The sequence below is a fragment of the Triturus cristatus genome, chromosome 3_1 (genome assembly GCF_964204655.1).
Source record: "Triturus cristatus chromosome 3_1, aTriCri1.1, whole genome shotgun sequence".
Taxonomy (NCBI): domain Eukaryota; kingdom Metazoa; phylum Chordata; class Amphibia; order Caudata; family Salamandridae; genus Triturus; species Triturus cristatus.
In genome coordinates this window covers 868,701,731-868,723,908 of record NC_140583.1, presented here as the reverse complement: position 1 = coordinate 868,723,908, position 22,178 = coordinate 868,701,731, and the positions used below count along the sequence as shown (strand labels likewise).

The 22,178-nt window shown below is 49.5% G+C and overlaps 1 protein-coding gene across 4 annotated transcripts in view; it reads left to right on the top strand.

Annotated features, from left to right (window-relative positions):
- MYO3B (myosin IIIB) overlaps positions 1-22,178 on the top strand; it is a 2,253,613-nt gene that overhangs the window by 1,278,091 nt on the left and 953,344 nt on the right. For all 4 annotated transcript variants that reach the window (XM_085645333.1, XM_085645331.1, XM_085645332.1 and 1 more), the window contains one exon: positions 17,154-17,280. In XM_085645333.1, the coding sequence (XP_085501459.1) occupies positions 17,154-17,280 (127 nt within the window). The remainder of the gene's footprint in view (positions 1-17,153; positions 17,281-22,178) is intronic.

Genomic DNA, 22,178 nt, shown 5'->3' with positions numbered 1-22,178 from the left:
ATAGGTGCCAGTTTTTTTTGCCTAATATTTAGCGAGCCCAATAAAAGCTGGCCTCACTGGTTCGGAACTTATTGGGTCTCATAAATTGCTCCCAATTAGCTGTTTGTCATCGAAAAAGGGAAATAACATGCAGATTTTGGTGGAAAAATGCACCGAAATCCGCATGTCCTCATAATTATCAGACTTTGCATATCGCAGTTAATGTCATCACTGGTAATTAGGGCCCTAGAGTTTGATTCCCACTGGATCTATCCAATCAAGTTTGGAATATCCACTAAGATAATAAAAATTTTGTATCTATGAAAATGCTAGCTAGATCAAACACTAGCATGGACCACGCCCCAATCCTAAATATTGGCGTATGTAAAAGGCTCAGAAGCTGAAACCTAACGTTTTTCTACATCAGGGATTTAGCAAGATGTTAATGTTCCCATTTCTCAAACTGAATCTCTAAAAAGTATAACTAGACGGTGGACGTTTTAAATAAATGATAAAATCGCATAAACCTTCATTGATAGTTTTGTATAGTCTTCTTATAGTCTTTGGCCCTTGATTCTTTGAAATTGTATACCTGGAAAAAGCACTATAAATGCAAGCTTGCCCAATTTGTAGTTTCCTGGAGGGTAGATTGTTGGTTCAGCTGATGTAAGTTAACAAATTGATGTAGAGCCAGTTTATAAGCAACTGTTTCAACTCTAGAATTCAGATACAGAACTTGCATGTGGTTTCTCTCGAGGCACTTGCACTCAGTGATCCAAGAGCATTTGAGTGGCTAAAAGAAAGGGTGAAGGAAGCAAAGAACACTATCATTAAAACGACCCCTACTAGCCATCTAAAGTAACAGGATTTGTGGTATAAGATTTAGCAGGCAGTCAGTCATCTCTCATATTTAATTATGCTCACTCAGCTGTGATAGATTGGTGGATCACAGAGATAGGTTACTCTATATTTGGTTGGTCAAGTATGCCTGCCGACTTTTTAACTCAAAAAATGCAGTCGAAGTCAGGCAATTAAAAGAATGATCGTATTAAGGTGAATGGAAAATTAACACTTTTTTGGAGGGTGATATAAGTTTGAAATGTGGGTGCCCCACTGAAATCTATGGAGGCATTTTTGCCAGATGGGTGAATAGGAGTGAAAAGAGTGTGACGTGTTATTTAGGGCTTGAAAATTCCACAAATAAAGGTTAGGATTTAGCCATAAAATATTAGGCTGTGAAACTCAACTATGAACATCTTTGGAGTATTTAGATCACTTCCCAGACCAGATCATCACCTTTCTTAGCTGGATGTTCTATGATGCTGTTCTCAAGAACAGTGTTATCTATTTCTTATCTTTGAGGCTGCTGTGCTGTCCTCCTTTGTAGCCCAATTGCTTGGACGTCCAGTGAGTAGACATTGGTGGCTAAGACACCCAGCTTAGCTGGTCAAGAATACGAAGGATTCAGCCGATTCCCTCAAAAGCTCTGTGAAGTTGAGAGCAGCTGTCTATTGACATGGTCTATGAAAGACTACAGGAGATGCAAGTTTTCACCAAGTGCATTGGCACTTTGCTTAGCTCTGTCACTGGGTAACACGATCATGGGAACACAGTATTTGATGGAACACTACCCAAGTCTGATAGAACATTCCAATTAACTTCTGTATAAGTGGTAAGGGGTGTTCTAGTGGACTGAGGATGCAGATCCATTTTAGTAACATTCATTCAAGATAGAAAAAACTAGATTACAATGATTGTCTTAATCACCAAACAAACATCACAAATCATGTCCTATGGCCAAGCAAGAGAAACATCTGTATCTTCTCAGAAAGCACCCTTTAGTGTATAGTACCTTGATAGAAAAATCCAGTTGACTGGCACCCAGTAGCTACTAATGACCAAAGTTTGACCCAAATTAGGTACCTTGTAACTATACAGATGCAGTCCATCACTTCCTCTTCAAAGTCTCACAGTCTGGAAACATCTGCCAAGTGAAATCTAGCAAGATTTGAGCAAAAATTTGAATGGGTCTCTAAGTTGTAAACTCACAAAGCCTGTGCTGTACTTTATGCAGCTCTAACAGAAATGTCAGTGCCTAAACATGAGAAGTAGCGATCTCTGCAAATAATACCTTGCAGCTCAAGGAATCCTCTTTTGCACACAAACTTACCCATAAACAAACCACCACAATTCTATGGTATTATGTATTCCAAGCATAAGGCATTCATGCAGTGGCAGTGTTTCCTTGCAAAGTCCACCATCTCCATACCAACTCAAACAGCTTCCTCTCCTTAAATACACTTGAACATATGGCTTTCTCCATCTGCAGATAGTCTCCATTTCTCATGACAGTCTCATCACAACAACTTCTCAGGTTTGTACAACCAGCAAGAGGAACTAACTCTTAGGTCATCACTAATTATCTGGAGAGGTACACCCAAGAGGAATACCACTCTGGCCAACTACAGGTTTCCTGTTGTGTCCAGGCCGAATTCTCGGGTCCTCAAACTGTACCCAACTAGTGCAGACCCAGAGACATCGGACCAGGCACCATCTGCTAAGCTGCTGGACCTGCAGGGAACTGCTGTACTTGGCTCCTGCCCACCCACATCCTGCAGCATAGGGAGGCATAAGAGGCTGCTGAAGAAAAAAATCCTTTCCTTTCACCGCCCTCTCACCTGTCCTATTCCTCAGGGTAAACAAAAAATTCACCCAAAACATTTACCAACCGCTCCAAGCGCATCGTAAATATTTGTGGATTTGGGCCCGTTATTTCCCCTGGAAGAGGAAAAGATGTGAGATTGCACATAGTATTACTGTGTTCAGTACTTATTCACCATTCCAGGGAAACAATTTCTAATCCCTGTTAACTAACAGTGCGATACCGGCTGAAATTGGTAATTCCAGTCCTAGTATTTACCCATGGAGCTAACTGGAAACTCACAATGAGGGCCCAAGACTTCAACTCGTCTTATTCAATATTCTTTCTATTTAGTTAATGTAGTTTTACTCGTTTTATAATAACCCTTTTGGAGACCTGAAGCATATCATGTTTTAGCAGTACATTGTGGGGCTTATTGATTCCTTCATCCCCCACAAGGTTGCATTTATAGCTCAACTAATGGTACAACAGGTAGTCATTCTCTCATATTGGTCTGTGATTAGCTACATTTAGGGTGTTATGGAAGTTTAGGTAAAGTGCATTTACCATACAACCTTTCTTCTAATCCTACTCTGCCAGTTAATTCCTTACAATTAGGATGATATATACAGAGCTGATTTGTTTGCATTCATTGTTCTGAACAGACCATCCCGATGTACTTGCTACAGTTACAAGAACTTTCTTTATCATCATCAATAATGGTGTGCTGTTCCGATAAGTATTATATACTTCACTGTTGTTGTATTGAGAACACCCACCTAGGTGCCATGCTTCATCATCTGGTTGTGCTCCTTGCTGGGTGGGTACTGCAATGCTTAGCCACCCCTCAGATGAGGGCTCTTTGCTGAAGATCTTTTGACTTGTGCTTGTGGTGATGAAGCACTGGAGTAATGGCCTGGGCCTAGTTTGTGAGAGAGATGAGGTAGATTGGGAGAAAGAAAACTAAAATTGGCAATAGATTGTAAAATGCCCATACATTTTATTAATGCAAGAAACTCATGCCAAGGTTAAAAACAGATAGAACCCATAGGGAGAACAATGGGCACTGGGTCCTCATAAAGTCAACCTGTTTCTTGCCTCATGTGCTCAAAAGAGTCAATGGTAGTTCTTCAGGAGCGGATTAAATGTTCTAATCTATTTTTGATTTAGACATGCTAGTTAAGTGTGTGTAATCTTTGTGCCCATAGTCACACATCATGCAGTGATAGTGAATATTCTCACGAAGGGAGACTCAAATCCGCTGGACCTGTCAAGAAAACATACGACATTTAACAAATATGTGGTAAAATAACACATTTGTGTAGCTTGTCGAAAAATATATTGTGTATGATCTTGTGCCCGAGCATGCTAATAATGTGATCACAGCAATACTATAAGCCAATAAGTGATTAAAAAGACATTGAAGTTGTCATGAACAATCGCACCCTTTCCTCAACGTGAGAGGGCCCCTGAAGTTTCATGGAGTCACTTCTCAAGCTCGCAAGCTTAATCAAAAGAAATTGTTAATTAGTCATCAATTTGTGCTGGGGGTCAAGGATTAAGATAGGTAACCAAAATTCAGATATATTTTACTTGTGTTTTGGGGAGATGTTGTGGGTAACCTACCCTGCTCGCACAAACTCTGCAAGTGAGGATGTGGAATCATAGCTGCGATTTTGAACCGGCTCCATGTGGTCTGGAACCATCCGGTCGGTCCATGGAAAGAGTAATTGTGAAGGTAAAGCATTGTGCGCATGTGCAAAGGCCTAATGAACGCTGCCGGGCACCATTTTAGGGAGTAATAGAGAAGTCTGCGTGAGGCTGCGCTTATGGCAATGAGTCGTTTAGGAATTAATGCCTTGTGTGCGTGTGCAAAAGCCTTTTATGCAAAGCTGGGCACTATCATAGGAGTGTCGTGTGGCTGACATGGAGCTGAGCAAATGGCAATGACCCAGAAAAGACCATGTGAAATACAATAAGCAGTGTGCTGCTGCACTAAGTAAATGTACTCCCTTACGCACCATCTTGAAAGCTTTGTGAGGCCGTTCTCAATGCAATGATAGGTGCGCACCTACACTGAGTGATTATGCACCATTGAGCACCAGTTTGGAAGTATTGTGTGACCCACAGAGATGTTTTTTAGGGAACCAAAGTAAAAGAAATGATTATAAATGAAGCAAACTGAAGGCCATTAAGTGAGCCGGTGTGTGTTGTGTTGGACAAAGGTAATCCATGCGATGTGTGCAGAAACTGTCTATCTGTATAGTGAACAATGGTGGGATTGCTATGACAAATTTTGTAGGTATTCTAGATGCACTGCAACTGTTGTAAGGACAATCCTTTATTCATTTTTAGAAAGCTGAGAGGGATTCTAGGTAGAACAGATGTCATTTAGTCAATTGTAACACACCCTGAACAGGGGTATTTTTTGGAGTCGTTGGCCAAAAGACAGAATCAGGAAGGATTCTCTGATCTCATAGTCTGTGTACCACCCGGTCAGTGGTCTTCAAGGGTTCCTAATGTAAAATATGAGAAGTCATGGAAACTATGTCATGGAGAGGGGTCTCCAAGGTATCTAGGTGCATATCAGCAAGGGCCTGCGATAATCATCACTCAGCTCTTTTAGCGCGAGGATAATTATCGCAGGCTAACGCTGAATTCTATCGTGGAGATAGCGTGCTATCAGCAACGCTTATCTCCCAAGCGATAGGAATCCATGCGTTAGCTGGAAAACAGTGTGATTATTGCTGGAAATCCAGCGATAATCGCACTGCGACCAACGATACCTTGCTGATAGGGCAGGATGGCTTTAGCCATGTAATCCACCTCCCATTGGATTACATGGCTAAATCAGATTACAAGCAGGTGTAAGGAAAGAAGCGATAACAGTGGTTAGCGCTACTTTTCTTATCGCTCTGCTTGTTTGCGTGCAGCTTGATAATTGGAGAAATGTCGGTTAGCGACATTTCTCCAGTTATTTTGGCACGGAACGCCCACTTTGCATCTCATTAGAGATGCAAAGCTGGGCGTTGTTGTAAGGGGCACTAAATCAGCAAAACACGCGATAGCGTGTCTGTTAGACCTGTCAGCCCTTTGGGTGGTCCCTCCTCATCATTATTTATTTTGTCCCACTTCTGCCTCAAACCCTGTTATAATTTTTCCTTTTTGGGAACCACCAGACTTTTTAGTGTTGATGCAGGGTCAGGGAGCCATTTTTCCTACCCCTGGAACTTCTGTCTGAGGGCCTGAGCCACAAAATGGTGGCCACCCATTGTCACCTGTGACATAACCAGAACTCACTGGAGGTTTCTAGAACCTTCTGTAACATTCTAGAACCCTGTGACAGTGGGAGGCAGTTTAGAATGTTGGGAGGCCATCTCAGAGTGGCAGTTGGCATCTGACTGGAGAAGAGAGAGGACAGAGATAGAGGGAGGTCGGAGTAAGGCAGCAGAGGTGGAAACCAGTGCTTGGAGTGGGGTCCAGAAACCCACCCTTGATGCTAGTCTCTACTGACCAAGCCCAACCTAGAGCCCTGTGTGGGATCAAGACCAGAAGAACCATCTTAAAGAACTGAATATTTGGAACAGGCCTTGAAGAGGAAGAACAGCAAGTTCCTGACCTGGTCAGTGGTGTCCTCCTGTAGTCCTGACGTCGAGAAGCCTGGAGACCTGGGGCCTGAGGTAGAGAAGCGGCGCTGACAGAAAGCAGACGTCGTACCCGGAGCCGCCAGAGGTCGAGTGAGGGCGCCGACGGAGGTCGTGGAGAGGCGCCGGAGGTCGAGTGGAGATTCACCCGAGGTCGAGTGAGGGCGCCGACGGAGGTCGTGGAGAGGCGCCGGAGGTCGTGTGGAGATTCACCCGAGGTCGAGGTGAGGGCGCCGACGGAGGTCGTGGAGAGGCGCCGGAGGTCGAGTGGAGATTCACCCGAGGTCGAGTGAGGGCGCCGACGGAGGTCGTGGAGAGGCGCCGGAGGTCGTGTGGAGATTCACCCGAGGTCGAGGTGAGGGCGCCGACGGAGGTCGTGGAGAGGCGCCGGAGGTCGGGAGTGGAGATCGCACTCCGGAGACACCCGGAAGCGGGGAGGTCGTGTCCCTGCGACGCCGGAAGGCGACATCGAGACGAGGCCGCCCAGCGACATCGAGTCGAGACCGCCCCGCGTCATCGAGTCGAGACCGCCCAGCGACATCGAGACGAGGCCGCCCAGCGACATCGAGCCGGAGCCGCCTCACGACATCGACACGGCGCCGAGCGGAGCCGATCATCGTGAAAAGGGCAGTAAGTGGTAGAGGGGGCGTCTGAGGCCCCGTGGAGCCCTAAAAGACCATTCTAGGGGCTAGAGGGGTGTTAGAACCAGCCTGGGAGTGCCAGGAGTGAACTAAGACTGGTGCAGTGACATCTGTGAGGGGCTGTGTAGTTTGGAGGGCCAGATCTTTAGGTTACCCTGGTTCTGCCTCAGCTTAGGCCCCAGCCTTGACCAATCTAGGTGGGACACCCCCATGCCATCCAAATGACCACAAGCTGTGTATGGGCAAAGTAAGACCAAGTTACCTCATGAAAGTGATCTGATCTATACTGTCATTGATTGCTTTTCCTTATTTATTGAGGGTGCTTTATTTATTGTCTTCCACTAATTTATTCCTGCACTGTATTTATTGTCTGACTGTATTTATTTGCCGTCTGTATTTATTGCACATCTATTTATTCTTTGCTTAATGAGGACCTGAATCTATTTATTGAAATTCCAAAGTAACATTGTTTGTTTGACCTGCTCTTTTAAAAGAAAATCCTATTGTATTGTATTTATGTGATGAAACCTGCAACTAAGAGAAAATAAGATAAAGACATATATATTTTCAACTTGACTTGCATAATTTTTACGGTGTAGTGTCGTTTTTGGAACGGATGAACGCATGGTTATTGTGAGGGTGTGACGTACGCTTAACACGGTGCCTGACCCCCAACCGCTCGAGCCAAGCTATCACTGTGCTGGGAACCTGGTGACTGCTAGCCCGGTTTCCAACATAAAATTGGTGTTCAGCGGTGGGATAGAGCTGTGCTTGCGTCTACTCGACAATAACTGTGGGTAGTCCATAGGCCTACACCGGGAGTTTTCTCCAAGCGGACTTCCTGATTTCGAGTTTTGTTTTTTTCAAATTTACTTCTGGTGGTGGGAGGAGGTATTACAAAAGGTACCCCCCTGCATAGCTTCTGTAAGCAACTGTCTTCTATCCTGAGTGGGCAAAATGGAGTTTGTGTTGGAGAATGTGGAAACTTACACTGTGGCCCAACTCAAAGAGTTTTGTGAGAGAGAGGGGGTGTATTGTCCCCCAGGTGCAAAGAAGGGTGAGCTCCAAACCAGCTTGAGGGCTTGGGGGGAGGCACGACGAGAAAGTAAGGCTGAACAGGAGGACAGGGATGGAGAGACTGACCACGAGGGGGCTGGTTTGTACCAACCTGAGGTGGGGAACCTAGTAGAGGGGCCCTGAACACTTTCAAGGAAGGGCAGCAGTGTCTCTAGTGGCGGCTTATCAGAAGCAGTATTAACTGACCGGAGGGAGAAAAGACGGCTCACATGGGAGTTGGTGAAGCTGGAGAAAGAAAAGGAGGAACAGAGGATGGCTCACAAGTTGAGGCTCAAGGAGATAGATCTCCAGATCCTACGGGTCGGGGCACACACTGTTCCTAATGGTGGCAGCGAAGAAAGAGAAATCACCAGGGAACCCAAACCCTATCTGCCAAAAGACATAGTAGCTAGCTATAGTGCGGGAGATGACATCGCCAAGTGGCTAGCGGCCTATGAGGTCTCTTTAAGAGTCCATGGGGTTCCAGAGAAATATTGGGGAGGGGGATTGTACAAATATATGCCTCCAGCTGGCAGGGATACATTATTGGCCCTAGAGCAGGATGAGCAGACCCACTACCCCACCATGAAAGTGGCGCTCGTGAGGAAGTTTGGACTAACACCCGAGAAGTACAGACAGAAGTTCTGGGGTAGCCACAAACTGGGCACACAGAAGTGAGTGGATTTCCTGGACTATGCAAAGAAGGCATTAGAGGGTTGGCTACAGGGCAGTGAGGTGAGGGACTACGAGGGGTTGTTTGATTTGATGTTGAAGGAACACCTGCTCGAAAAATGTTTCCCTGAACTGCGTCAACACCTGGTAGATAGCAAGCTGACCAAACGCCGGAAGCTTGCTGAGGAGGCGGACATTTGGGCTAGTACCCGGGTGTCCACAAGGGGGACTGGAGGGGACTCTCAAAGGACCGGACAGGGCGCCCCCCAGAAGAAAGAGGGAGGGGAAAAGAAAACGGAGTTCTCTAAAGGCCCCCAAAATAGTTTCCAAGGGAAGGGAACGGGATTCACCCCTAGGGCTAACCCACCCAGAAACCCTAATCCTGGCCAGAGTCAGCAGCCAAGGGTTATCCATTGCTTCGAGTGCTGTGGTGTCGGACACTATAAGGGAGATGTGAAGTGCCCGAAAAGACCACCCCCTCCCATCGGAGGAAAGGCCCCCGGAGTAGCTAGTGTAGTGCTCGGGGAGGAGATGCCCTTAGATAAGGGAAGGGAGTGGGCGGGTGTCACCTTAGTGTCCCTGGGAGAACGGGAGATGGTTCCTAAGATCCAGGTGCCCGCAAATACCACAAAGTATGGGCAGTGGGTCACCATCAACGGCCAAAGAGGGGAGGCTCTGAGAGACACAGGAGCCAGTATGACTATGGTACGTAGCCAACTGGTGTCTCCAGAGCAGGTGATTCCCCATGTACTCCACCCTGCCGCGATGGCTGACGGCAGAATGGGCCACTATCCGGTGGCCGAGGTTCCATTTGAATGAGAAGGGGTTGCAGGGTTGCTTCGAGTTGCCGTAAGCCCTGCCGTGCCAGTCGATTGTCTGCTGGGGAATGACATGGAGCATAATGCTTGGAAGGAGGTGGAATACCGGACTCATGCTGAGATGCTGGGTACACCTGACTGGGCCTGTGTCAGCACAAGGTCTGCGACTACCCGGAGGGGGAGTACGTTTAGGCGGGAGCCTGGAACAAAGGCACCGCCGGCTGCCGACCAAGGGAAGAACCGAGGGCAGGAGGAGCCTGCCTCGGCATCCGTGCCCCGTGTGACGGATAGGCCACCGGAGGTGGTGGACCAGGAGTCCGCGGAGGGGGATGTTACCGAACTGGAGAACCTACCCATCCCGGCCGAGTGGCACGTGGAGGGAGGGCCGACCAGGGAGGAATTCTGCAAGGGCCAGAAGGAGTGTCCTACCCTTGAGGGACTGAGGCGACAGGCCGAAGCCCAGGCAGCAGGGAACGTTGAGGGGAACTACAATATTTACTGGGAGGGTGGCCTCCTCTACAGTGAACCCAAGGCACCCATGCACGGATCGTCACGGGCCTTGGTAGTCCCTCAACGTTATCGAGCCTTCCTCCTGGAATTGGCTCATGAGATCCCCTTGGCAGGACACATGGGGCAAGACAAGACCTTTGCCCGGCTTGTCCCGCACTTTTATTGGCCTCAAATGAAAGTGTCGTCCGACACCTACTGCCGGACGTGTGTGTCTTGTCAAGCCAGTGGGAAAACAGGGGTGAAGCTGAAAGCTCCCCTGGAACCACTTCCTGTCGTTAGCACCCCCTTTGAAAGGGTGGGCATCGACATTGTGGGTCCATTAGATCCACCTACTACAGCTGGTCACAGGTTTATCCTGGTTCTGGTGGATCATGCCACACGGTACCCAGAGGCTATACCTCTGAGGACCATTACTGCACCTGTGGTGGCTAGGGCCCTGATGGGAGTCTTTACCCGAGTGGGTTTTCCCCAGGAAGTTGTGTCCGACAGGGGGACCAACTTCATGTCAGCATATATGCGGGCGATGTGGAAGGAGTGTGGAGTGACCTACCGGTTCACCACTCCTTACCACCCCCAGACCAATGGTCTGGTGGAGAGGTTCAATAAAACCTTGAAAGGCATGATCAGAAGTCTGCCTGAAAGCCTGCGGAGGAAATGGGACGTCCTCCTACCCTGTCTATTGTTTTCTTACAGGGAAGTGCCACAGAAGGGAGTGGGCTTCAGCCCCTTCGAGCTTTTGTATGGGCACCCTGTGCGTGGACCTCTCAGCCTGGTGAGAGACGGATGGGAAAGAACTCCCAGAAAGCTTCCCCAGGATGTGGTGAGCTACATGCTGGCCTTCCGGAGCCAAATGGCTAAGTTGTGGAAGCAAGCTTCTGACAACTTGGAAGCCAGCCAAGCAGTAATGAAGGCGTGGTATGACCACAATGCTCACCCGGTGGAATTGGAGCCTGGCCAGAAGGTGTGGGTGATCGAACCAGGAGAGCTTAGCGCCCTCCAGGATCGCTGGTCAGGACCATTTGAGGTGTTGGAGAAGAAGGGTAAGGCTACCTACTTGGTGGATCTGAAGACCCCTCGCCAGCCCCTACGGGTGCTGCATGCCAACCGCCTCAAACCCCACCATGAGAGACCCAAAGTCATATTGCTGATGGTGACTGACGGAGCAGAGGACGTGGAAAGCGAGCCTCTCCCCGACTTATTTGCGCCTCAAGAGAAGGATGGGTTGGTGGAGGGAGTGATTCTCTCCCCGTCCCTAACTCCTGAACAGCAGGAGGACTGCCGCCAGGTCCTGGGGCAGTACTCTTCGTTGTTCTCCCTTGTTCCGGGTAGGACTCACCTGTGCGTCCATGACATGGACACAGGAGACAGCCCACCTGTGAAGTCAAAGATCTACCGGATGACAGACAAGGTGAAGGCCAGCATTCACAGTGAAGTCACTAAGATGCTGGAGCTAGGAGTGATTGAACCTTCTAGCAGCCCCTGGTCCAGTCCGGTGGTACTAGTACCAAAAGCTGCACCACCGGGAGCCCAACCGGAACTGAGGTTCTGTGTGGACTACCGGGGACTGAACTCAGTAGCCAAGACTGATGCTCATCCGATTCCAAGGGCGGATGAACTGATTGACCGGCTGGGAGCTGCCCAATATCTGAGTACCTTTGACCTTACTTCCGGGTACTGGCAGATCTCTCTGACTGATGGAGCTAAGGAAAGGTCAGCCTTCTCCACACCCAAGGGCCACTACCAGTTCTGCGTGATGCCCTTTGGGCTCAAGAACGCACCTGCCACGTTTCAGCGTCTGGTGAACCAGATCCTCACTGGAATGGAGAGTTTCTCTGCTGCTTATCTGGACGACATTGCCGTTTTCAGTAACAGCTGGGAGGATCACTTGCGTCACCTGCAAACTGTTCTCCAGGCCCTGAAGCAAGCTGGGTTAACGATCAAGGCCACTAAATGCCAGATCGGGCAGGGGTCGGTGGTGTACCTTGGACACTTGGTGGGTAGGGGAGCGGTGCAACCCCTCCAGGTGAAAATCGAGGCCATCATGGCCTGGGAACCCCCCAAAACTCAGACTGAGGTCCGAGCTTTTCTGGGCCTCACCGGATATTACCGCCGCTTCATGAAGGGGTATGGTACCATTGTGGCCCCCCTCACGGAGCTTACGTCCAAGAAGCAACCTCGACGGGTAGTCTGGACGGAGGCTTGTCAGCAGGCCTTTGTGAAACTGAAGCAAGCCATGTGCGAGGCCCCGGTCTTAAGGGCCCCAGACTTTTCCAAGGAGTTCATTGTCCAGACGGATGCATCAGAACATGGCATTGGGGCAGTGTTATCGCAACTCAATGAAGAGGGTCTGGATCAACCCGTGGTCTTCCTATCCCGGAGACTACTTCCCAGGGAACAGAAGTGGAGTGCAATAGAGCGTGAAGCCTTTGCAGTGGTATGGGCTCTGAAGAAGTTGCGGCCATACCTGTTTGGCTCGCACTTCCTAGTTCAGACCGACCACAGACCCCTTCGGTGGCTGATGCAGATGAAGGGGGAGAATCCCAAGTTGCTAAGGTGGTCTATCTCCCTACAGGGAATGGACTTTCAGGTGGAACATCGGCCTGGAGTGGACCATGCCAATGCAGACGGTCTCTCAAGGTATTTCCGCCTTAGTGATGAGAACTCCCAAGGGGTTGGGTAGCTCTCCCCACTTTCAGCTGGGGGGGACGCGTGTTAGACCTGTCAGCCCTTTGGGTGGTCCCTCCTCATCATTATTTATTTTGTCCCACTTCTGCCTCAAACCCTGTTATAATTTTTCCTTTTTGGGAACCACCAGACTTTTTAGTGTTGATGCAGGGTCAGGGAGCCATTTTCCCTACCCCTGGAACTTCTGTCTGAGGGCCTGAGCCACAAAATGGTGGCCACCCATTGTCACCTGTGACATAACCAGAACTCACTGGAGGTTTCTAGAACCTTCTGTAACATTCTAGAACCCTGTGACAGTGGGAGGCAGTTTAGAATGTTGGGAGGCCATCTCAGAGTGGCAGTTGGCATCTGACTGGAGAAGAGAGAGGACAGAGATAGAGGGAGGTCGGAGTAAGGCAGCAGAGGTGGAAACCAGTGCTTGGAGTGGGGTCCAGAAACCCACCCTTGATGCTAGTCTCTACTGACCAAGCCCAACCTAGAGCCCTGTGTGGGATCAAGACCAGAAGAACCATCTTAAAGAACTGAATATTTGGAACAGGCCTTGAAGAGGAAGAACAGCAAGTTCCTGACCTGTTCAGTGGTGTCCTCCTGGAGTCCTGACGTCGAGAAGCCTGGAGACCTGGGGCCTGAGGTAGAGAAGCGGCGCTGACAGAAAGCAGACGTCGTACCCGGAGCCGCCAGAGGTCGAGTGAGGGCGCCGACGGAGGTCCTGGAGAGGCGCCGGAGGTCGAGTGGAGATTCACCCGAGGTCGAGTGAGGGCGCCGACGGAGGTCGTGGAGAGGCGCCGGAGGTCGAGTGGAGATTCACCCGAGGTCGAGTGAGGGCGCCGACGGAGGTCGTGGAGAGGCGCCGGAGGTCATGTGGAGATTCACCCGAGGTCGAGGTGAGGGCGCAGACGGAGGTCGTGGAGAGGTGACGGAGGTCGGGAGTGGAGATCGCACTCCGGAGACACCCGGAAGCGGGGAGGTCGTGTCCCTGCGACGCCGGAAGGCGACATCGAGACGAGGCCGCCCAGCGACATCGAGTCGAGACCGCTCGCGTCATCGAGTCGAGACCGCCCAGCGACATCGAGACGAGGCCGCCCAGCGACATCGAGCCGGAGCCGCCTCACGACATCGACACGGCGCCGAGCGGAGCCGATCATCGTGAAAAGGGCAGTAAGTGGTAGAGGGGGCGTCTGAGGCCCCGTGGAGCCCTAAAAGACCATTCTAGGGGCTAGAGGGGTGTTAGAACCAGCCTGGGAGTGCCAGGGGTGAACTAAGACTGGTGCAGTGACATCTGTGAGGGGCTGTGTAGTTTGGAGGGCCAGATCTTTAGGTTACCCTGGTTCTGCCTCAGCTTAGGCCCCAGCCTTGACCAATCTAGGTGGGACACCCCCATGCCATCCAAATGACCACAAGCTGTGTATGGGCAAAGTAAGACCAAGTTACCTCATGAAAGTGATCTGATCTATACTGTCATTGATTGCTTTTCCTTATTTATTGAGGGTGCTTTATTTATTGTCTTCCACTAATTTATTCCTGCACTGTATTTATTGTCTGACTGTATTTATTTGCCATCTGTATTTATTGTACATCTATTTATTCTTTGCTTAATGAGGACCTGAATCTATTTATTGAAATTCCAAAGTAACATTGTTTGTTTGACCTGCTCTTTTAAAAGAAAATCCTATTGTATTGTAATTATGTGATGAAACCTGCAACTAAGAGAAAATAAGATAAAGACATATATATTTTCAACTTGACTTGCATAATTTTTACGGTGTAGTGTCGTTTTTGGAACGGATGAACGCATGGTTATTGTGAGGGTGTGACGTACGCTTAACACGGTGCCTGACCCCCAACCGCTCGAGCCAAGCTACCACTGTGCTGGGAACCTGGTGACTGCTAACCCGGTTGCCCGGTTTCCAACAGTGTCTTTGCTGATAAGGCGATTAAATTATTGCCGCTTTTTGCACAAAAACGGATGCAAAAGCGCCGATATTTCATAGCGCCGCCTTGCTGATATGCCTCCAAATATATTAGACCAGTCTTCTCTGTGTGGAGTTTGAGACCCTGCATTTGTTCATTTGAAAGAAATCTGTTTAGTATATTGGTTCAGTTTTTCAGTTTTTTCAAGAATGAGCTACTTCATATCATTAGGTGTATGTTTAGCTGTAATGTAGTGGTTAGTAAGCCTGGTAGCTGTGCGTTGGCATTTGCTTGTACTCCAATGCTCTTTGATCCTGATTTTAATAGGTCTTGAAGTAATTCCAGCACTCCATAGGTTACAAGGAATGTTGATACAGTTAAGTAAATACAATTCTTTGTGTTACATTTGTTATGTTCTCTTAATTCTAGTTTCTGAAGGTGCCCCAGACCACTTTCTTTAGTCGTCTCCATTAATGGGAAGATGTTACAGTGACTGCAGGGATATCGCAGGGATTGGGATACCCCGTGTTAATGTATCTGTATGTTTACTCAAATATCTGTGGAGTCTGGTGTGGATCACCTGGTCTTTCAAATTTCTGGATCTTTAGAAAGTGAAAAGAGGTTTGGAAAGGTTCCGTCTTTCATTGTTCAAAATCTTCCAGTTTCTTTTTTATGTCATTCCATCCCGTGGTGAAGGTGGTCACACAAGTGATCCACAGTCATTAGGTGGTTTTGGGAGAGTTTCTAAGAAAGGTTCCCTGTTTTTGTTCCTGGCTTGTTTTTGCGCATTACAAATAATGTTCTTTGGATATCCTTTAGTCTGAAGTTTAAAAGTTAAGTCTGCAGCTTAATTGTCAAAATCGTCCAACCTACTGCAATTCCTTCGGAGATGTAGAAACTGACTAAACGTTAAATTATGTCTCGGGGCTCTTGAGTGATGACTGGGGAATCTTGCTTGAGATTCCACAATAAGATTTATCTATTAAACCACAGGCAAAAGGAAATCCAAATAAAATAATTATCATATTATATCAGAATACCAATTGTGGCACAAGCTTCGGTTTCCACCCAAGCTGGCAATTTTGAGATACTGAGAATGGATGAAAAATTAGAGAAATTTGAATGAATGATAAATCAACTATTACAATATGTGGTAGAGCAAAAGTGATTGCTCATGTCCAAAAATGCTGAGAATTCCCAGAATCATAGAGGGTAGCACTTGAAACACAAACTAGCAAATTAGTGGCATCTGTTATATCATTTGACTTCCTGTCCCAGATCCATCCCAACAGTGGGGATACATGTAGAAAATGTCAGTGATGTCTTATGGATCATTAGAGTCTTAATTCTGTAATCAAGGAATTTTGGAAGGTAATAGAGTAAAACGGAGTAGGGAAATACAATGGTTGGTTAAATTTTATATGCAATTTAATTTTGTTGATGTTAAGCTGAAATACGAAATGCAAATACAAAATCGTATTTATTTTATTTAGCATTTTGTTTAGCACGGACACGTCAATTTATGGCCACTTCACCGTGTTTAATCCACTTATGCCAGCTGGTGAGCAGGAATGGCAGAGGGGAGCACGTAATTCCTTGATAAAATCGGGTTTGACCCCTCTAGCCTTGGGGGAGGGTGGTCTCAGTTAGTTGCTCAGGTTGGGGTGTCATTCCATAAGGGGAGAGTTATTTCGGAAAGGTGGGACTCTCTGAACATGGTTGTTTTAGCTCTCATCCCAAAATTAAGCAGTTCTCTAAAATCAGTGTCCATAAAATTATACAAATTGCAGACTTGGATTTTAGAATTGGAACTCTCCATTTTGAATTGGTGGGCAAGTGGAAACATATTGAAGGGTGCACTTAAATAGTTATGTCAGACAAGACACTCTGTATGGTGTATTCATAATGCACAGAGTATTCCATATGTTTACCTGCTCCTCGGGGAGTTAGCAACAGTGATTTAATTAAGGGCTATACCGTCCTGTATCTTCAGATTCAGGCAGGGTCAGATGGCCTGGTTTTAGATCCTGTACAGTTTATGGATTTCTTTTTTTAGGACACTGACATAGGCTGCATGAAAATTTCCCTTGGCGGATCTAATTGCAGGATGTAAGGATTCAACGGAATTAAAGCTTTTTCCATAAGCTGTTTCTTAAAAATGATGAATTTCCATATTGGAGATATCACACATAATTCTGATAGTAATTCCACCTTTTTTGCCCAGATATTTTACCAGCTTTTAGTCTGTGAAATGTCCAGGGAAGGAATACCAGAACTGCAGTTTTCTTGTAATTCCCAATTCAGCTGGAAAACGTGTTTCCGACCAAATAGGGAATTGTACTAATCTCAGAGTAGGCATCAAAAATGTTGTAATAATCCAAATGAAAAAAAATCCCTGATGACAACCACTAGCTGATCCATTTCAAGGAGAAGACCCTCTTTGGTAACTAAAGTGGTGATTGTGCAAGAATGCATTTATTTACTTTTTTATGCATTATTATTGAATTATATTTGGCTCTTCAGTTACCCATCGGAGCCATGTCTACCTTTTCCAGACGGCTGCTTTGGTAAGCCTAATTTTTGTGTTGATTTGCAGGAAGTGAATTCTGTCTACCGTATCTTGGCTGGGATCCTCAACATTGGGAACATTGAGTTTACTGCCATTTCGTCCCAACATCAAACAGACAAAAGTGAAGTGCCTGATGCAGAAGCCTTAGAAAATGGTAAAAAAAAGAATGCACATATTTTCAGTGCAACGTTTCTGTTTTGTTCAGTAGTCTTCCTTGGTCAAATGAAGGAATATCATTAACAAACGGAGTACATCTATAATGAAACAAGGGTTGCTATACTATATTATATTACTTTCTTTGTATTTTATGTTATGATATGGCATAATATTGTATGATATAGTATCATTATGTATAGAGCATTTTATCTAACTTCATAGACACGCACACACACAAACACACTCTCTTTCTCTCTCTCTCTCTCGTTCTCTCTTTCTCATCCCCCAACCCCCTTGTTTCCTCTCGTGGTGAAAAGGGTCCCCCAAGCAAGCTTTACCTAGTGTACATTTATCTTCCAGCCCTCGAAGGTGCTGGTCCGCGTCTTCCCTAGAATGGCACCTAACTCACCCTGGTTAGGTCACTCTAAAGGACACTGGAGGTAGTTCGTGAAAATGACGATCAAGACCTGTGGTTCTCAAAGATCTTTACCACCCTAACTACTTTACATGGTTAGATTATAGATGTGGGTGTCCAACATATTTGGGCATTTAATGTTCTGGTCTCTATTGGGCTATCTTCTAGCCTAGAAAATATATGGGTCTACTATGCCATGGCTACCGATTGCACCCACACATTTGCTACTCCTTGTGTAGTGACTCAGGGATGCTGCCCATTTACTGTCCTCCACCTGAATCAATTTCTTAACCATTGGGAGCCAGGCTGGCGTGACGGGACACTCCTTCCGAGGTGACTGATTGCCAGCATTCCTGGGAAATCTAATGCTTGCATGTTGAGCTCCTGTAATTTAGGCACTCTGCATTGTCTTGGAGCTCTGTCGCCTATGTTTCCAAAGTGAGGCTCATACACACACAGACAGGATACTCACGTTCATGAAGCTGATTCTAATGCGTACCATTGATACATACGTGTGAGACCGGCCTCACGGCGTGGCCCTCTCCACCATCCAGCCAACCGGCAACCACCCTCAAGACACGACATCCCCGACTCCGGCCGCCCCAGCCACCCCCGATCCGCGGGCCGGCCAGAGGCCTGACCAACTCACCACCCTACCACGCATGTCCAACCAAGGAAGCGGGAGCCTCAACACAGACCCAGAGGCGCCAGCCCAGTCACACCTCGGGTCGCCTTCCCCGGGAGGACTCAATCGGCCACCAGGCCCCTGGGGAGCAGGCGCCTCCCCTACCGAGCGTCTGGGGTCCCTCCCAGGCCCACCTGAAAAGACCAAAGAAGTGAGCGGCAGGGAATCCCGCCGAACCCCCTCCGTCACCCCAGTCCCCCCTCTGTGAGCACTCCGGACTTCAAAGAACCAGCGGAGTATAACAAGGGGTGCCGGAGAAACAAGGACAGAGAAGACCTGGAACCATCTGAGCCTGCAGACGCTGTCGCGGCTCCTGAACGCTGAAGTCACCTGGGCCTGCTGAGTGACTCGCGGCCTCTTGCTATTGAACCATCTGAGCCCTGCGGACTAGGTCACGGCTCCCGAACACTGAACCACCTAGGCCTGCTGAGTGACTCGCGGCCCCCAGCTATTGAACCATCTGAGCCCTGCTGACGGAATCGCGGCTCCTGAACTCCGACCACCTGTGCCTGCTGAGAGACTCGCGGCGCTCCCCTTGAGGACGACTCGGGAAGAGATCGCCCAGAGACACGACACCCTCCGGCTCGAGGATTGTGAGCTTCCGCAGGGTATTTCGCAGAGACACTATCTTGAAAGACTGTCCCGCTACCCCCATTCCCCACGACTGACTTGTGGTACGTTGTGCCACTGCTGTACTATTCGCCTTTTGGGTCATAAAGATCCCTTGAAATCATCGATAAAAGAACTTATCGTCCTACAAAGAATACGTGTGGTGTCCCTCTGTTCACAGTGCAGTTCAGGGTGTGCGCGCCTGGTTCGGCTTATTTGGGAGAGGTGGGTCAAAGGGGTGGGCAGGACGAGTATCGAACCCCCTTCCGGCGAACGCCTTTCCAACATTTGGTGGCAGACGACGGGATCCGAGCCGACACCGAAAGAGAGCGTGCAGGAACGACTGACGCACTACCAAACAGAGATGGAAGGAGAAACCCCCCTGGGTGCCGCAGGTACCGAAATAAGCTCACCGTTCCGAGAGGATCAATTGGACTATTACACGCATAGAGAACTCAAACAGTTTTGCAAAGACCTTGGCATCGCTACCACCGGACTAAGCACAAAGAAAGACTTCCAGAAAGTACTGAAAGCCTGGGTCGAGACGGGGGCGCCCCCGACCCAAACGGAAGAAGACTCTACCCATGAACAAACAAGCACCCCGGCGAGAAACAACGGGCCAGAGGGGAACCTGTCCTCCGAGGAACTAGCGGACCGAGAGAGAAGCCGCAACCACGAACTAGAACTGGCAAAACTAAAAATCGAGGGAGAGATAAAACTGGCAGAGAAGAAGTTAGCCATCGAGCAGTTACGGCTACAAGGGGAACTCGAAGAGAAGAGACTCCAAAGGGAGCACGACGAAAAGAAACTCCAGCTAGAACATGAACGCGGCCTGAAGGAGATTGAGTGGCGGGCTAGACACGAAAAGTCACAGCCGCACGGGAATCCACAGCCCGCTCCCGCCGGGGAAACCAAAGTTCACATCCCCAAGGATGTGGTCAAGGAGTATTATAAGAACGATGATATCCAGCAGTGGTTTAAGGCCTACGAAGTCGCCATGACCTCTCACCGAGTCCCGCAGAAGGATTGGGGGGCTGGCCTATGGGGCCGGTTCTTAAGCGAAGGAAGGGACACTCTGCTCGATCTGCCCTCCGCGGTCATGAACTCCTACAGCCACATGAAGGAAGCCCTCGTGGGCCGGTACGGACTCACCCCCGAAATGTACCGACAACGGTTCCGAGATTGCAAAAAGATACCGGGCACCACGTGGGTCGAATACGTGAACTTTTACAGCCGAGCCTTGGACGGGTGGATCAAGGGCAGCAAGGTCTCCACCTTCGAAGAACTGTTCGATCTGATCGCCTGGGAACATTTAGCGGCCAATTGCTTTATAGAACTGCGCCAGCATCTCCTAGACAGTAAACTCACCGACCCTCGGAAGCTGGCCGCTGAGGCTGATCGTTGGGTGAACACCCGGGCCACCCGGGGCCCCGTGGGGGACTACGGCCGCCACAGTCAGGGTCCCCCCCGCCAGAGGGGCGGAGGGAACCACGGCCGACCAAGAGACTTTGCCGGGGGGTCCTCCACCCGCCCCCCCAGCAGCCCACCAGCGGCGGGTTCGGCCCAGTCTCCAGCCAGCACCGGAGCCCCAGGACGACCAGGTCCACGAGCTAGGATCACCTGCTTCCGCTGCCAGCAGTCCGGACACTACGCCAATGACCCCCAGTGTCCCCAGTATCAGCGAACCACCACGACCAACCCCCCGACCCGGCAGATGGCCTCCGTGGCTCTGGGGGAAGAAATGGAAGACTCCGAGGAATGGGAACCAGCGGCCATGGCCCTGGTCTCCCTTGGTGATCGAGAAATGGTCCCCGGGACACCCTTGCCCGCCAACACAGAAAAGTACCGACAGCGGGTGACCATCAACGGCCACCGAGTCGAGGGCCTTCGCGACACCGGGGCGAGTGTCACCGCGGTCCACCGCAGCCTAATTTCCGAAGACCAGATCCTAGCCGGAGCCCTCTGTCCGGTCGTATCCTCCGACAATTCTGAGAGCCTCTGCCAGATGGCCCTGGTGCCCTTCGAGTGGGGAGGGGTCTCCGGAGAACTGAAGGTAGCGGTCCGGACCTCGCAGCCCGTAGACTGCCTCCTGGGCAACGACCTGGAGAGTTCCCCGTGGGGGCAGGTAGAACGAAGAGCCCACCTGGAGATGATGGGCCTACCAGAATGGGTCTGCGCCACCACGCGCTCCATGACCGCACGAGTGGCCCCCTCCAAGGGCGGTGAAGCCCTCTTACCGAACACTTTCCCCGAGAGCAGGGACCCCCTACCAGAAGCAGACAACCCTCCTTCCGAGGAAGAAGGAGACACTAACCCAGGGGAAGGACCGGAACCTTCCGCCCCAGAGGCCCCGATGGAACTCGAAGAACTGCCCGAGTTGGCCCAGTGGCACTGCGAAGGGGGGCCCTCCCGCAAAGAGTTCTGCCAGGAACAGACCACTTGCCCCTCCCTCGAGGGACTTAGACAACAAGCCGAAGCCCAGGTCGCCGGTGACCAAACCGGAACCCATTGGGTCTATTGGGACAATGGCCTCCTCTACAGCGAGCAAAAGTCCGCCGAGCTCGGCGCAGCACGAGTACTGGTGGTACCCCTGCGGTTCCGGAGCCTCCTCCTGGGCCTGGCCCACGATGTACCCTTGGCAGGCCACTTAGGCCAAGACAAGACATATCAGCGATTGGTTACCCACTTCTATTGGCCCAAGATGCGAGCGAATGTAGAAGCACACTGCAAATCATGCCTCACGTGCCAGGGCAGTGGGAAGAGTGGCGGAAAATGCAAAGCTCCCTTACAACCGTTCCCCGTTTTGAGTACCCCGTTCGAGCGGGTCGGCATCGACATCGTGGGACCCCTGGATCCGAAGACCGCCCAGGGCCACAGATTCATCCTTGTCCTGGTGGACCATGCCATCCGCTACCCCGAGGCCATCCCCCTCCGCACCGTGACGGCTCCCGTGATGGGCCGGGCTCTCATGGGGATCTTCTCCCGTGTCGGATTTCCCCGCGAGGTTGTGAGTGATCGCGGCACGAACTTTATATCCCGCTACATGAAGTCCCTGTGGCAGCAGTGCGGAGTCACGTATAAGTTCACGACCCCCTACCACCCCCAGGGCAACGGCCTGGTGGAACGCTTCAACCGAACTCTGAAGGGAATGATCCTGGGCCTCGAAGAGCCCCTGCGCCGGAAATGG